At 41.1% G+C, this 15,757-nt stretch overlaps 1 protein-coding gene across 1 annotated transcript in view; it reads right to left on the reverse strand.

Moving 5' to 3' along the window:
- PTPRG (protein tyrosine phosphatase receptor type G) overlaps nucleotides 1–15,757 on the reverse strand; it is a 405,981-nt gene that overhangs the window by 103,336 nt on the left and 286,888 nt on the right. The window contains exon 6 of the mRNA XM_086470025.1: nucleotides 8,713–8,779. Within this exon, the coding sequence (XP_086326151.1) occupies nucleotides 8,713–8,779 (67 nt within the window). The remainder of the gene's footprint in view (nucleotides 1–8,712; nucleotides 8,780–15,757) is intronic.

Here is a 15,757-nt window from a genome sequence, read left to right on the forward strand (position 1 = left end):
ATTGGATTAAAATGACTACTAAAATAGATGATAATCAATTGATTATGCTTTAATAACCTAACACTTTTGAAAACAGAGCATTCATTTGTATCACTTCCATAGATGTATGGTGCAGAGTTTTAGAAACCAGAGTCACAAACAGATCTTCATGTGAAACTTAAAGGGAAATTCAGGAGTCTACCTCCCATATCCTCCAAGAGCATAATAAATAGTAAACGCCATGAAGTTATGTTCGTAAGAGCTTGAGAAGTTTTTGAAAATGGGATTTTGAAGTCATGTCACTTTTAAAATTTCAACCTTAGGTCAGTTATTCTTGTTGGTAAAACCTTAAGGAGAATAACTTGCAAGGTAAGCAACAGCATTCAGTGAATTTGGTAGAAATATTTTATATACATACACATACACTTGTATGTGTATATATGTAATTCCTACCAAATGGGAAAGAACAAGGTTGGAAATAATATCAAACCCTTCTTCACTGCCTTTTATGACCAGCTCCTATTTCCCATTTTCAGTGCTTGAGATGGGCACAAATTGTGCCCAGAAGGCTGGGAACGAACTGAGCAGGGTGAGGAGTTTCTAAGAGGGAGAAAGTGGACAAGGCTGGGAACTACACGATCTACTAGGTACTAGGAAATAACTGGAAGACAAAAGCAATAAAACACTCCAATGAAAACATGTGTTCACCTGCAAATACCTGTGAACCACTGCAATCAATGCTGCAAAACCGATCCACTAGCCACCTACTCCTTCTTACGCATAAACCAGAGCCCCACACCGAAGCTGTCTCTCCTGCTGCTCCTTGTCCTACTCCAATTTCAGCACCTGAACCCAGATGGGCACCCAAGTAGAAAAAAAAACCACCAGGATAATCAGAGCCCCTATGCCAGGCCCTCGAACTAGAGACCACTCCTCTGGGAAAGCAACACTAAACATGCTGCTGCAGCCACCACCCCAGGCAATGCAGAAAAGGGCAGCACCTGAAACAGCCACTGAGATGCCCACTAATGCAGTTCAGCCAATTTTATCGACAGTTAACAAACAGCAATACCTTGTCTACAGCACTGAGGCTCGTAAAAAAGTGTTCACTCCAGTATTTTCAAAGGAAAAATTAGCAAGTACCACAGATTCATTGTTGACAATTAAGACAACGAATGTGACATTTAAACTACTACGTGTTCCACAGCATAAAAGGACAAAATTGTATTTTAACTTTTACATTCACAAAAACCAATTAACAGAGCCAGCTGGTAACACATTGGTCCTTCTCCCACAACAGCAATGTGAAAAGTCGCACCCAGTATACTCTTTGTTTGGGCTGGTAAACCTCCCCGCTGTTTTGCATGGGACCAAGGGCTATTTTCTGTACAACCCAACCCAAAGGCAGAGCAATTGTAGGCATGCTTTAAAAAATTGACCTATTTACACCCTTTATTTGTCAAGGCATCACTACTAGATGTGAACTAACACTGAATTGTGCAGAATAGTTTTCCAAGCGGTGGAAAAAAATCAGATCTTAAACAAGATACCAGTAGCAGATCTGCACCAACTACTGCAGTTTTCACAAGCTGGTGCCAACAAATACTATATTGCAAGAGCCATCAGTTGAACATTTTGAGTTCAAGGACTGACTTGCTAAAAATATATTCTGTAAAATGCTGGATATTTTAACAAAATCACTGTAGAGTAAGAGGCTTCTTGAGATATGCAGGTAAACAGCACACAACTATCTGTGATCAAAACCCTTTTAAAATCTAACAGGAACTTGGATTGGAGATCACAAGAAAATAACTATATGCCAAGTCCATTTACATCTCATAGAATGCTTTGGGACTTTCATCACGCTTTTCTGTAAGAAAACAGGAACTTGGCTGCATTGAAAACAATATCTTAAAATGAGCTTATTTCCAAAATTAACGCATGTGCAATGCCTGATAGGTGGAAACGTTACCCAGCTACACTTTGAATAACTGAAATCTGCAACACCAATATGAAGAGCTTTGAAAGTCTCCCAAATTTGTTAAACAATGTTACTGCCAATTTCATTTTCACAATGAGCCAAGTCATTCTAAAGCTTTTGCATTCAAACATTTAAAAAGCAAACACACAGAAATAACCAAAAGGACACCGTGCTACACACCCACTGAGCCAGAACTCCCCAGATAAAGCAGGCTGCACACCAGAGCCAGGGACAGTGGCGATTTTAAAGATGAGATTACAAATACATGTTACTTTAACTGAAAAGATCAGCAGTTGAGTACTTGCTGTGTAAATCCAGCACGAAGAGCAGTTTCTGACAGTCCTCTGTACTCAGGACAATTCTTGTCATTTATTGTTCAATTATTTTTCTCACTTTTATTCATTTTTTAAAAAAAACAGAGCCTCTGCTGAGCAATGCAAGGAACCGTAAGGACACAGAACGCACAGCATGGTGGGGAGGAAGGGAACAAGATAACAACACAGTCCTGTAGACTAATTTAATCTAAGACAATGAGTGAGTAGTACAAAAACCAGGAGGAAAGAAAAAAAGGCAAGTCTCCTATGCAAAAAAATATTTGGACATTTCCATGACAGCTGTTGCCCTCAGGCTTCATTTTTCTCATTCTGTCTATTAAAACAGCTTAGAAGGAAAAGGTTTAGCTGGCGAGGAGGGGTCTTAACTCTTTAAAGAAGTACAAAATAATTCTGAAACTTTAATGCTTAAGCACTGCTGATGCAGAGCGGCTGCTGCCATTCTAGACTGGGACATGTGGAGACAAGGCTGGAGGGACATGGAAACTAAGAAATACAGAATAGGCACCTGTGACAGAAGGAAAAAGAAACTATAAGAAGGAGTTTAGAGGAGAAGAGGATCCCTGGAGCAAGCTGGATCCTGGCATGGTAGGGCAAAGTGAGATAGAAGCAGCCAGAGGACTGTGGAATGCTGACATCTGCTGCAGCAGAGCCAGAGCAAACCCTCACTTTCTTAAGACTTCACCAGCCCTCTCTTCTCAGCAAACATCCTCAAAACCCACCAGCAAAGCACCCAGCTCCTTCCCCCTGCAGGTGCTTTGTTCACATTCAGCATGAACCTTAATTCTTATCTTTTAACAACTGCAATCTTCTTTTTGTTAGTTTGAATGAGTTTTTCAGTGCAATATATTAATTCTATGTCAGCTCGCCGGTCTTTACTCAGCCGTGGCCAGCACTGCTTTCCACAGAGCAGACAGGTGAAGGACCAGAGATTTCCAACACTTCCATCATTTATTCTTTTAAATGAGAGACCCCTGCAGCTATGCACAGAGCTGCCCTATATAAAGGTGTGAACTTATCACCTCTGCTCTCATCTTCATTTCCCACTTCCCTCCTCCTCCCCTTTGCTCCTCAGCAATCGTGTCCTGGCCTCTTTCACACAGCTACTCTGACTGTGAACACAAGAACAGATCAGAAAACAAAAGAATATATCCAGATCATCTCTGAGGAAAAAGAAATGCTCCTCCACATTTCCTTCTCAGTTTAACACATCTTGCTGCTCTCCCTTTGATGGCCTTCCTTGTTCCAAATTGGGCTGCTGCTTTCTTCAAAGTTTTACTTTAAAAGATGAGGTCCCACGGTATCACATCTCACCCTCACCCCTCTCCCCCGCCTTTCTTCTCTACAACCCCTGGATATTTGGTGCACAAAGCAAACAGCTTGTCAGGTGGTGTTATGGTTAAAGTCAAAAACAAAAGAAAAAACCCGTCATGCTGCTAATGGTGTTTTCTTGTTATTATGCCTTCTGGTGTGATAGATCCACAGGGTAACTAACACTGTCTGGATTGCTTCTTTTTTAGTGCTGATTTATTTTAACAGGTTATTCACTGCCTTTTTCCCTAGGACAATTGGAGAAATGTGCAACATACTTATTCTCTATCCTTTTTCACTATTAAAGCAATTCTGTTTCCACTGTATTTTGGTACAGTCTCCCCAGTAGCCCCTGAAACTTCGGTGGTCACCACCAACTTGCCTGACCACCTCTCGCCCATCTCGAGGAAGACACAAGATCGCACTCTGCTCCATGCTGAGCTTAAGTTATGGCATTTGAATAATACAAAGGCAGAAGAAAAAAGCAAGATTTTTTTCCAAACTCCCTTTTAAATAAACAAAGCTTCCTCTCTTCCCCTCACCCCACCCCACATTCACAAACAAGCAACAGATGCCATCAATTCACTTTGTACCTAAGCTTTTGATCTGGCTGCACTTTGATTTTCAGTGCTCACTTTTGACAACGAAGGGAATAAGAGCCCCATTTTTATGACATTAATAGAAGCTTTTCTGCTGTGGTAATTTATTTGCGCTGTGCTAATAATTTTCTGCTGATCCGTGTAGATTCTTGGTGACAGACACAAAGAACAGGACAGAGTGACAAAATATGGTTTCCATCACCCTGAAAGATTTTCCAGCGGCCTGGGGCAGGTTAGGCTACTGCTCCCTCTGACAACCATTTGCCTGCATGGTAAAACGGAGCTGTGCAGAGCACAGTGCCCAGGTTAGGAGAGGTCAAATGCTGCACAGCCTCCAGCACCAGGCACTACCCTCAGGACTGACATCGGGGATGGAGACTCATTTTAATGCCTTCCAGGCAGCTGGTAAGAACAAGGAAAAGGCATCTCTAAGAGGCTTACATACAAAACGGTACTAAAAAGGGCAAGTCAAAGACAGCAGAGGTAGGAAAAAGCAATGTTTCCATGCAATAGCTCCATCCTGCTAGGTGCTCCTCTGAGATCTTACTGAAGCATGTGGCAGACAAAAGCTTTAGTAGCCATTTTAATGCAAATCGACTGTATAAGACATGACCTGGTATTTCACGTTCCCCTATTCCCACAAGGGCACAATCATTCTCTCTTGAGGCCCCAGGAGCCTCCTCACCCCTTGCACAAGAGCAGCTCCATCCTGCCCCGTGCTCCTCAGCATCACAAGGAAGGACAAGGAGCAGTGAGGGGCTCAGGGCAGGGCACCCAGCCAAGCACATCGACAGCAAAAGAGGCAAAAAAGTCTGATCTGCAGCACCATGACTGGCCCTTGTGTGGTGCAAGCGCAGCCAGGCACCACTGACTTTATTGCTTTACCTAATCATCCAACTTCAACTAAGGACGTGCATCATCCCACCAGCACCAGCATTGCTGGAGACCTTTCCCATCAGCTTTGGTGATGAACTAAAAAAGACCCCCAGCAGTCAGAGCTGAAAGACACTGGCAAGTCAGCATCAGAAAATTCGTATCATGCCTGCCCGTACTCCATCCCATCTGCAGAGAGAGGGCTGCACGCTCCCAGCTGTCAGTCCCTGGCGAGCTCCGTGGCAGACACACACTCGCCGCGCTCTTTGCGGCAGGGAAAGCAGGAGTGAGAATAGCAGGCACCTCGCTGGCGGGAGGTGTGACAAATCCTTGGCAGAGCACAAAACCAAAAGCAATTTTAAAATCAGCAACAGGCATCTGACAGCTCTGAACAGAGCCTCCTCGGCATTCGTGCGCCTTTACAATGCTCTGCGAGGGCGGATACGGGAGCTGGGGAGTGTCGATGTGATGGGAACGTACTGTTCGGCAGGAAGATGTGGGGCAAACCTGAAAGCATTATCATTGATCCAAACACTGTTAGGCAGTTCGGTACATCACTGGTTTTCCTTCCAGCTAAGAAACTTTATATGGTTGCTCATGTAAAATTAAGCTTAATGTGGCATTAAGATTCTACAAAATTATGCCTGGAGATGAGGAAACAAAGTGAGCTCCGAGTAGCGACTAAGCCTGTATTGATTTTTATGTGCGTGTTTCTCTATCATTGTTACTAAGCTGGTGACACTGTGAAGGGCACAATTATTTATGTTCCATCAAATTAGTAAGTAATTCAAATCCCCAACGAAATCTCAAGCAAAAATTGCTTTCACTTCCACAGAAAGTCCTTCTGACACTTAAATTGTTCACTTACCCCTGGAAGGGCACTGTGAAGAACTTCACAGAAAAAATTAAAAGCTATGCAAGAAAAATTAGAAACCGCTCTCCACTCATCAGTACCATTCCGACATCTAACTGAGGGTCATTGGATCTGTCACCATTATGGGGACAGGCCAGCATGGGTGCCCTATACGGCGTGGTGCAGAGTGGAGTCCCCATACAGGACCAGGACTTCTAGTACCACCACAAGGCAAATGAAGAAATGAGGATGATGATGAGTGTTTGTGAGGGTGTGTAATTTCCTCTTTGAAAACTGAATGATTGTAAGGAAGGAGTGAGTGTCCAGCACAAGTCAGGAAGGATGCTCTGCCGGTTGGACAGAGAGGGATACGGAAAACAAAGGAATCTTACTTAAATAGGTGTGTTGAGATGAGGCACACGGGAGAGGCAAAGCTGAGGGGCGGGTGATCTCTCCAGGCAGCAGAGGATACACAAACATGGTCTAATTTAAAAGCAAGGTAGTTAACACTCATAAGTATTCTCAATTTTACCACTACAGGCATGTGCCTTTGTATTGTAATGACCACCTAAAACCAACATGAGCACGGAAATGTTATAAAATGCCAAGAAAAGGTTTCAATTTTGCCTTTCTCCAGCTCCTTTTGTTGGATCCTTGCTTGATCCAACCACTCTATCCAAAAACCACAAGAGTTTTCAACTGTATTTCAGCCAAAAGTCCATGTTGCCTTAGGGTCCCAGTCAAATTTCGCCAAATGGAAGGCAGGAAGAACCTTTTCAGATAAATTCATAAAAATGTGCTCATGTAAGATGTAAGTAAATTGCATCAAGAAAAGAAATGAAATAAGAGCATCTGGAATAAAAGCTCACATCTTCACTATTATTCTATATAATAACATTAAAAGAGAGACACGATATGAGAATTCTTTACTGAAGCGTTCCATCGGTATTTAAGTTAAAGAGAACAATTTCTTTGAACAACTGCTTTGTAGAAGGAAATTCCCTTATGCTAGCCACCAAAAGAACGTTAGAAAAGGCCTTTAATCAGGGCCTTTGAAACAGGAAGGAAAGCAAGATTTTCCTCTTTTTCTTCCTTAATGTTTTGAAAAGGAAAGAAGCTATTGAAATATATCAAGCGATTTCCTTTACTTGAAACACTAGCAGCCTTCTGTGCATTGTGAGCAAAACAAAAATAAACGCCTTTTATCCACCCAGATTTTGCTGTGGGTAGGCAGCACCAAGACAGACTAACCATTACGTGGTCAAGGAATCACAACCTCAGGACTGTGTCACATCCTACCCAAACAATTATTTTGGGGAGTGGAATAATACTCTTCAGAGACACCGGTGTGATTATCCACTAGTGCTATTTCGGCTGCAGCAGCGAGGAGCAAGAGAGGGAGCAGAAAAAAACCCGATGAGATGGCTAAAACACTGTCGCATTTGCAGAGGGTAGAGAGTCTTGAAAGAGAAAGCAGGTAGAAAACAAAGCTAAAAAGAGATCCTGGACCAGCTAAATGCCATCTTGACTTCCGTGTCAAATTACACGGCCACTGAAAAATCCTTGCAGTCCAACTCGTCCTTGCTTTATTTTTGCTAGCCTGTTCTGTTACCCAGTGGGAGCTAGATAATAACATCTATTTTTGTGGAAAACAACACAGTTTTTCAGCTCAGTGTGCTGTTTTTATTTCACAGCAGAACACTGCAATTTATAAACAGCAAAACCTATGGAAAATTCTCTAAATGAAGGACTTTATGGAATGTTATTATTTAACCCCTATTTTTCATTTGCTTTGGATTTATTGGCGTTCCCAGCTGCAATGTTAAATGACTCTGAAAGTAGAGCAATTAATCCAAAATCCTATTTGTTTTAATCTAACACTGTCAACTAGTTTTAGGTTTGCAGTCAAGAGGAAAAAAAAATGTTTGTTAAGCTCTACAGCACTAGCTAATGTCTAAAGACAATCCTCAGAAAAGGTGCAAAGATGTTTTATCACAGCACTATAGATGGGACGGAGATTTATTATAGTACCTAGCATCATTCCAGCAGATGCCTTTTGAATTACAATGAGACTATTAAAACTTTACAAATCATTACATTAAAACCTGACAAGAGTACTTTGGGAACTGGAGCATCTTGATGTCATTGCTAATGATGCATTACCTGTGATAAGGTTTCAGGAAAATTCCTAAGTAAAAACTGGTTATAAAAGTATAAAATACATTAATATTTATTTCAGTACCTGCTATAAGTTCAAGGATAATAGGTTTATATGCATCAGAACAGCCGAATGATTGTATTTATGTCAGCATTAGAAAGATGTTCATCTGCTGCAAAGTTTAATTAATTTTCATAGATAGTTAATTTTCCGTTTCATTATCAGCTCCCCAAATTTGAAAGACAAATAATTTATAAACAAATAGAAACTTCAGAGAGGAGTATTTTTAGAGCAAACAGAAGATAAATAGCAGGAGCGAAGCATCAACGCTGCCTTCGAAGTACTAATATGAATGATATATTGTAGTAGGTTTTGATTGATAACTTAGGCATTCTAGAGCACTGACTGAAAAGAAACAAATTGTTTACTGTTAACCCCAAACCATTTCAGGTAACAAATGACTCCGATCTTTACCAATCAAATAATGGCTGTGATGCCCTTAAACATCAGTGAATGAGGAATGTGCACGCTCACCACGTCCTTCTGGAGGTGACCTGATCCCTTAAGGACAATATTCCTGCCCTTTTCCCCTTCCCGGCAAGAAGAAAGTTTAAGAAGCTACTTACCGTGATGTACGACACCCTTCAACCCATGGATAATGGGATCCAGTGCTGAATTGTCCCTCTGACTGACCTACATGCAAAGGATACAGGATTGGTTACATCTATTCTGGCATCAGGCAGAACAGGCTCAGTTTAATCTTCTAAAGAGAAAAAAAAAAGATGTTATCTGACAAGCTGCTTAGTTCTCACATTTACAATGGCTCTTCACCAAATGCCAAAGATACATGGCGTAATAAAATAAAGTAAGGAAGGTTAAATCAAAAGAAAGCGTCCTCTGAATTCATTAACACATTAGCCATATTCTCAGCCCAGCAAAGCCTAAAACCACAGAGCTGATTTTTCTCCATCTACTTCTGCTTTCATAGAGGAAAACTTCTGTGATAAATGGAAGTTATCTCAGACCAGTTCATCCCTTACTGATACGGGCATAAATCTATGGCTGCCACTGAAATCAGTGAAGCTGGACTCCTTTCAGCAGTCATGGAGTTGGGCCTTGGCATCTCTTTGCATTCCTATTTTTACATTTATTTAATTTAGTGTCACTTGGACAAGGGAGAGGGAAAAAAGCTTTGTGAGAGGATCTAGAAGAAATCTCGGATTTTTGACAATGTAATAGCCTGCACTGCCACACCAAAAACTGGTACCCTGCAGTATTTCTTCTATCACTCAGCAATCACCATGTCCTCCACAACAGTGAGACCCAGCACCAGAGAGAGGAGAGGAAGGCAGCAGGAAGGATTAACCCTGTTGAGCTCCACAACTTCCAAATTAAACCCATCACTTCAGTCACTTACTTGTAACACAGCCAAGGACTTTAAAACCAATAATGCAATTTTTTTTTAACCTTTTGCCTCTTCAGAGGTATTGAAGGAATAACTCACAATTTCTGTGAACATGTTCCATTATTTAAGAAACTTGCCCATTTACTTTTGGGAAATAAATACTGGCGTGTACCTCATTCACGTGGTATGTTGTTTTTTTTTTTTTTTTTTTTTTTGCCACCAGTCAGTATCAGAAGCTTGAGCAGTGTCATTTCTGGACAGACTGCTCCCAATGGGCAAACACATCGAACGTGAGAAAAAACACAGTTTAATCACTTTATGGCCATGTATTAATATACGAGGAAAGGAGCAGAGACAAAAGAAGAAATCTCTGAAGAGGACCTGTGCCCAGCAGGGAACAGACTGCTGTGTGAAGTACAGAACCACCTTGGAAGCGCACTCTCTGGAAGAGGACATCATTGACCACATCACATCAAAAAATGCGTTATTGTAAAAAAAATTACAAATTTTAATAGCCTGAGGAGAAAACTGGAATCCACTGCCCAAGTTTCACAAGCACAAGCATGTCTCTTCTTGTCCTTCCTCCCCATGACTAATTAGGAATCTTAGAAACCTCATTATCTTCTTAGCCAACTGCACTGAAAAAAACACAACAAACCACCTTTCTTTTTTCTGTTTGTTTGGCCTTTAAACTACTCTACTGTGTTCAGGACACATTTTTGTGCTCTTGTCTGGAGATAAAATGGTTTGTTTCAGTTTGGTGTTTAAAATGGAAATTGAAGATGCTTTTCTCATCACAGTACTCCAGAACTCGGAATGATCAGGTAGGGCAAGATACGCAATAAAATTATGAAAGTAGCAACAGCAGCTTTGAAATATATCCAGCTTAGATGTTACTGACAATATTATTAGCCCTGAAGGCTGTAAGTTCTTTGAAGCATGAACTTTTATATGCCCAAAGGGGTGCTCTGTACACTTTGGATTCTGTATAAATAATAATCATAATACACTGAGCCCAATGACCCACTTTGTAGGTTCTGTCTGGCTTCTGGCAAATCAACAGTAAACACTAAAAATGCAGAGCTGTTGCAAGACACGATCCTGCATCTTTTCCACTTATTCAGGTTTCTCCAAGCCATGGCTACCACAAAAAAAAAAAAAAAAAATCATTAAAAAGCTACCAGCAATTTAGTACAAGACGGTAAGAAAAACTTGCATGGGACTTGAACAATGTTTTATTTATTGCTGCGTAACTATAAGTTGTAAAGGGTTTTATTTTGTTGGCTTTGTTTTTATTTCTGGTGACAGCTGCAATCATTTTGAAGAAGGCAAATAGATGGAAAGAATCCTAAAGGTTAAAACTCTTCCTTTTGGGATTTTCTGTCAAAGCAGATCAATTCTTAACCTCAGCCTTGGCAGCACCCCTTTAATCTGCTGAGGTGGTATGCCTATATAGATCCAGCTACGCAATCTTTTTGATAGCATATTGCACAAATGTGCAGTGTTCTTCAATAGCATGAAATCAACAGTCACGTTATTTCTTTGGGGGCTGGAAAGCAAATGCTCCATGCATCTGTAATCATGTTTTCTCTGAGGGTGTGGGGAGTGGGATCTCATGTTTCTTTAAAAATCACATGCAAACCAAGTAACACTTGTGGAGATGTCAGTTCAGACCTGTACGGGATACAGTTTTATTTTCCTTCCAGATACTTTTCCCCTTTTTTCCTTATACTCACACACTGATCTCCCACACCTCACTACAACCATTTCAGGATCTTGGCAATACCATTAGAAAAGTGCCCCAAAGTTTTCTCATTTTGTGGAATGGTTCAGGCTTCAGAGCAAAACTTTTCTTATATCTTTTTTTTTTTTTCAAGTTCTTAAAAAAAAACCCAGCACCTTGAACTTCCTCTCTATTTTTTCACGCTTCTCTGTATCCTTTTTCTGCCTGTGTTCATAAAGAAAAGGAGATTTCTGAAACCCAAAATGTCAAGTTCTATCCCCATTGCTATATGTCTCTGGTTTAACTGGCCTGGAGCTATCATGCTGGTTGAGATCAGTTTCAGCCATACAAGAATCCTGCCTCTGACAACAGCTGATACTTAAAAGAAAGGAAGGGGAAAAAAAAGCAGAAAGAAAAAAAAGACAAAAATCTCTAGAATAAGAAGTGTCCTTCTGACCTCCTTTATGATTCCATGTCATGAAGCTTGAGCTTATATCCTTCTACAAACTGTTTTAATCTTTCTCTGTTACATAATCTGTATCACAACAATGTATTTTTTAGCACCTTATGAATATATCCTGAAGGAAAACAGAAACGAATTCTTCAGATTGACTTTACATGCCACATTTATCATGATGCATTGGCTGCAGAGTTAGGGAAAGACCATACATCATAACTGGGTCTCGGCACTTAGGCTTCACCCAACACACGCCTGCCAAACCTGCGCAAAGCTTTTCTTTTCCTGTGAGAGCCAAGCAAGGAGTTTCCCCCTCCTCCTTCAAGAGGCTAACACAGAAGAAACATCATGAATGAAAATTTCTCAAGCACAGGAATTTCACGCACAAACAGAAACCTGCTATGCTGCCGGTCACGAGCGTGCTGCACAGCAAGTATTAATGGACAGATGGAAAACTGTCCTGGAATTGCCCTACAATACCCGCAGTTCCACTACTACAAATGTTGTTCCCTGAACAAGATGCTTTTGCTCAAGACTGACTAACAGTCTATAGGTCTGCAGTAAACAGGATAAATAATGCCTGTGTGCATCATTTATAATTGAAAAATGCCTGTAATCCTCTTCAGCAGAAATAAATAGGTAACTATCGTGCTAAGCGCAAGGGAAAAATAAACACAGAGATATCATTAAGCAGCTTCCTGTGCTAACAGAGCTCTCACCATAGGGTAAATATGGGATGAACATGACATGAGGAAGCGAAATCTCTTTGTTTATCATACCCTTCGGGTGACTTCGATACCTGGTGCACATGCCATTCCGAGCAGAACGAATGGCTTGATGTTAATGCAATGAATAAAACCAAGCATTTGCAACGTAGGAAAAGGGAATGCACAAGTGACCCCATTCTGCAGTCATAAAACAGAGATGATCTTCAAGTGAAGTCATGGTGGAAATCATTTCTCTAGACAGGTTGCATTTACTTACAGCTCCCGCATCTAATGTGGGGACTGAGAAATGATTCATTCCTCAGTGAACAGAAAGGTTGATCAGTCATGAACTCTACTGACAACAGCGTTAACACCTTTCAGCAGCACAACCTGTTGTCCCCTTGCTTGAAAGTACTGTTCCTGCAGCTTTACCCTCAGACTCAACAGGGTAGAAGGCAGTCCAGGGGGATAAGCATCCTCTCAGGATAATGTTATTAATACTCCAAAGTGGAAAGTTCCGGCGAAAGAGCAGAGCAGGAGTGTGGCGAGGGGACAGACAGCACCACAGCCAGGCTGATCATGCTAGTACAGGTACCAAACTACAGCGTGTAAAAATAGACTTTACTGGGCAAGGTAGTACTCTATAGAAAGCCCCTGTGTTACAGCAGTACTAGCTCAGCATGTCCTAATGACTCAAAAAACCCCAACCAGTTCTCACTCGCTATCGTTCATGGTACATTAAGTAGCTGAAGCTCTCTGTTCATCTGGTTATTTTAAAGGAGAAACTCAGAACCTCCTGAAGTCTCTGATTTTACAAAAATCTGCAGAGTTGTAAAGTGTTAAAATTTATACCACATGCTATATAATTTAAACCATATGCTAAAGTCATATAAGTAATCCATGACCTGTCTTTCTGCTGGAAACAGCTCTATAAAGCAGAAAAAAAAAGTCTCAGGCAAAATTTTTGAGCTTACAATGCTTATTTTAGGAACAGTAACAAATAGCAACAGGGGAACCCCCAAATACACATTAAGACAGTTAGAGAGACCACACAGCAACACCAGCTCTTACCCCCAAGCCCCTGGCCCAAAGGGCCAGACTTGCCCCATTTCCCATTGCTCTGGGCAGCCTCTCCGAAAGCCAGGTTATCCTCCCACCGGGCAACACAAGAAGGGCTGGGGGAAGCACCACAAAGCTCTCTAAAGATCACTGGTACCAGTCACCTTATGAGAAGTAGGTCAATAGCTTAAACAGCTCAGGAGTAAGGAATACACTTTCCTTTTAAAAGTATGTTTAAATAGATCTGTTGTATTGAAGAAAAGGGTGTGGGGAAAAAAACAACAGAAGAAAATCCACCTATTCGGGGTGATACAAAATACAAATTTTTCTTTCATTTCCATCTTAAAAAAAATCTGGCATTTAGACATTAAACTGTCATAAATTTGCAGCGACTGCTTTCAAGCTCATTAAATGGGCTCACAGACAGTATTGCAAAGCATCTCAAAACGAAGGAGAATGCCATAGTCGGCTATATTGAAAGGCGAAATGACATGCATTTTGTGCAAGTCAGAGGAAAATAAATGGCAACAATTTTGTGATACAGTACCTGAGCCTTTCCCCTCCGAATAGTGATATAATTTACTTTTCTCTCCCACTGCAACATTTGGCCCTTGACTTGGAAACTAAATCTTCAATCTATCAAGCCTTACCCATCTGCTAAGTGAAATGGCCAAGACAATCTGCATGCCTTGAATTCGATATAGCCAGCTGCTCCCAGAGTGCTGTGGCATTAACATCCAGAGACCATCCTCTTGTGCTGTAAAGGACGGTGTCTGCCAAGGATGAATGACTACATACTTAACCGTGGCGGCTGAAGCCAGTGACAATGGCTGACACAGAGAGATGCCAATGTGTCAAATTCTACTTTCAATTACAATGGTGAAAGTCAGGGGTAATATTCCCCCAGCCACACGCCTTCAGCTCCCATTCAGCTTGTGGTTAAGATCTACAGCTCACCAGCCACATACCCAGGTCTCCAAACACTCTGTACAAACAACTAAGAAGAAAAAGAAAACTATTATAAATTAACTAGGTTGCAGAGATTAAATTGTCCTGTAGGGTTTCAGGACAATCAACATGGTTAAACAATTTATTCTCTTATCAGCTCAGTGGTGTTGGACAGATGCCAGTCCTCAGTCTCTATGGGAAAGGACCTGATTTTCACTGTTTTAGAACAGAAAAGAGAAGAATCCCATTAATGCAAACATTATGCCACACGATATGTATTTTAACATCACAGCCACAGGATTTCAAAGAATCCAAGATAATCACAGTCAAAAGAAATACATTTTTCTCAGCAAAGGGAAAGTACTTGGCATATTGCTTACGAAACTCTTCAAATTCATGTCTTTGGGGCCAAATTATTTCAGAGCTATCTAAGAGCTTGGGTAGGTGCTACTCCTAATTCCTTCTGAATGATGATGCTTTATCCCTGTATCGGTCTGCAGCATTGAAAAAGGATACACATCCTGGCTTTGTGGCGTGCACCCTTGTGCTCTGCACAAAGTCCATTGTCTCACCTCTCTCTTCTCTCCCTTTTGAAGTCCACGTTGTAAAATCTGGTCGTGGATAAATATCTCATTTTTAAACATTTCTGAATAAAAGGAAGTGAAAGATTTCAGCTGGATCTGGAATGCGGATGAACAGATATGAAAAGTTTACATGTGCTTTGCTTTGAAATACAGTAGGAAATATTTATTTGGACCTTTTCAGGAGAACTGACGGGTGAGAAGGGATACTGGTTGACACTACAGCACACTGAGCTACGTGTGAAGGCAAGAAAATGCCTACAGAGCTCCTAACACAATGATAAGCTAGATGTGGTGCTCTAAGTTTTTCACCTTCACAAGCACTAAATGATCCAAGAATGATATATTCCTGTTCCTCCACAGATGATATTTTCTTCCATCTCCCCCATATATGCTATAATTGCACATCTCCCATATGAATCGATGCAAAAGGACAAATCTGTCCAAAGGGCTGCAGCCCGACAGAGGTGAGCTGGGAGACAGAAAGCATTTGCTCTGTAATGGATGGACTGCCCAAAGTAAGTATCCTGCAGAATGTATTTGTAAGGGAAAACAAGAAATGGAAACAGCCCCCTTAATACTTCAAGTTGCTGCTCATGTGTAAAATCAGAGAGAATAACAGGTACCCAGGCAAGATATGACACCAAACCTTATGCTGGCACACGCACTATTTCACACAGATACTGCCATGACCTTTGATTTTTTAAAAATGTGCATTAGAGCTGAGTTCGCCTTTGCCTACGGCAACTGTTTTCAGGTTCAGTGATTTGAAGGCAAATTCTGTTGAGTTA

The sequence above is a fragment of the Leptosomus discolor genome, chromosome 9 (assembly GCF_034619465.1).
Source record: "Leptosomus discolor isolate bLepDis1 chromosome 9, bLepDis1.hap2, whole genome shotgun sequence".
NCBI classification, from domain to species: Eukaryota; Metazoa; Chordata; class Aves; order Leptosomiformes; family Leptosomidae; genus Leptosomus; species Leptosomus discolor.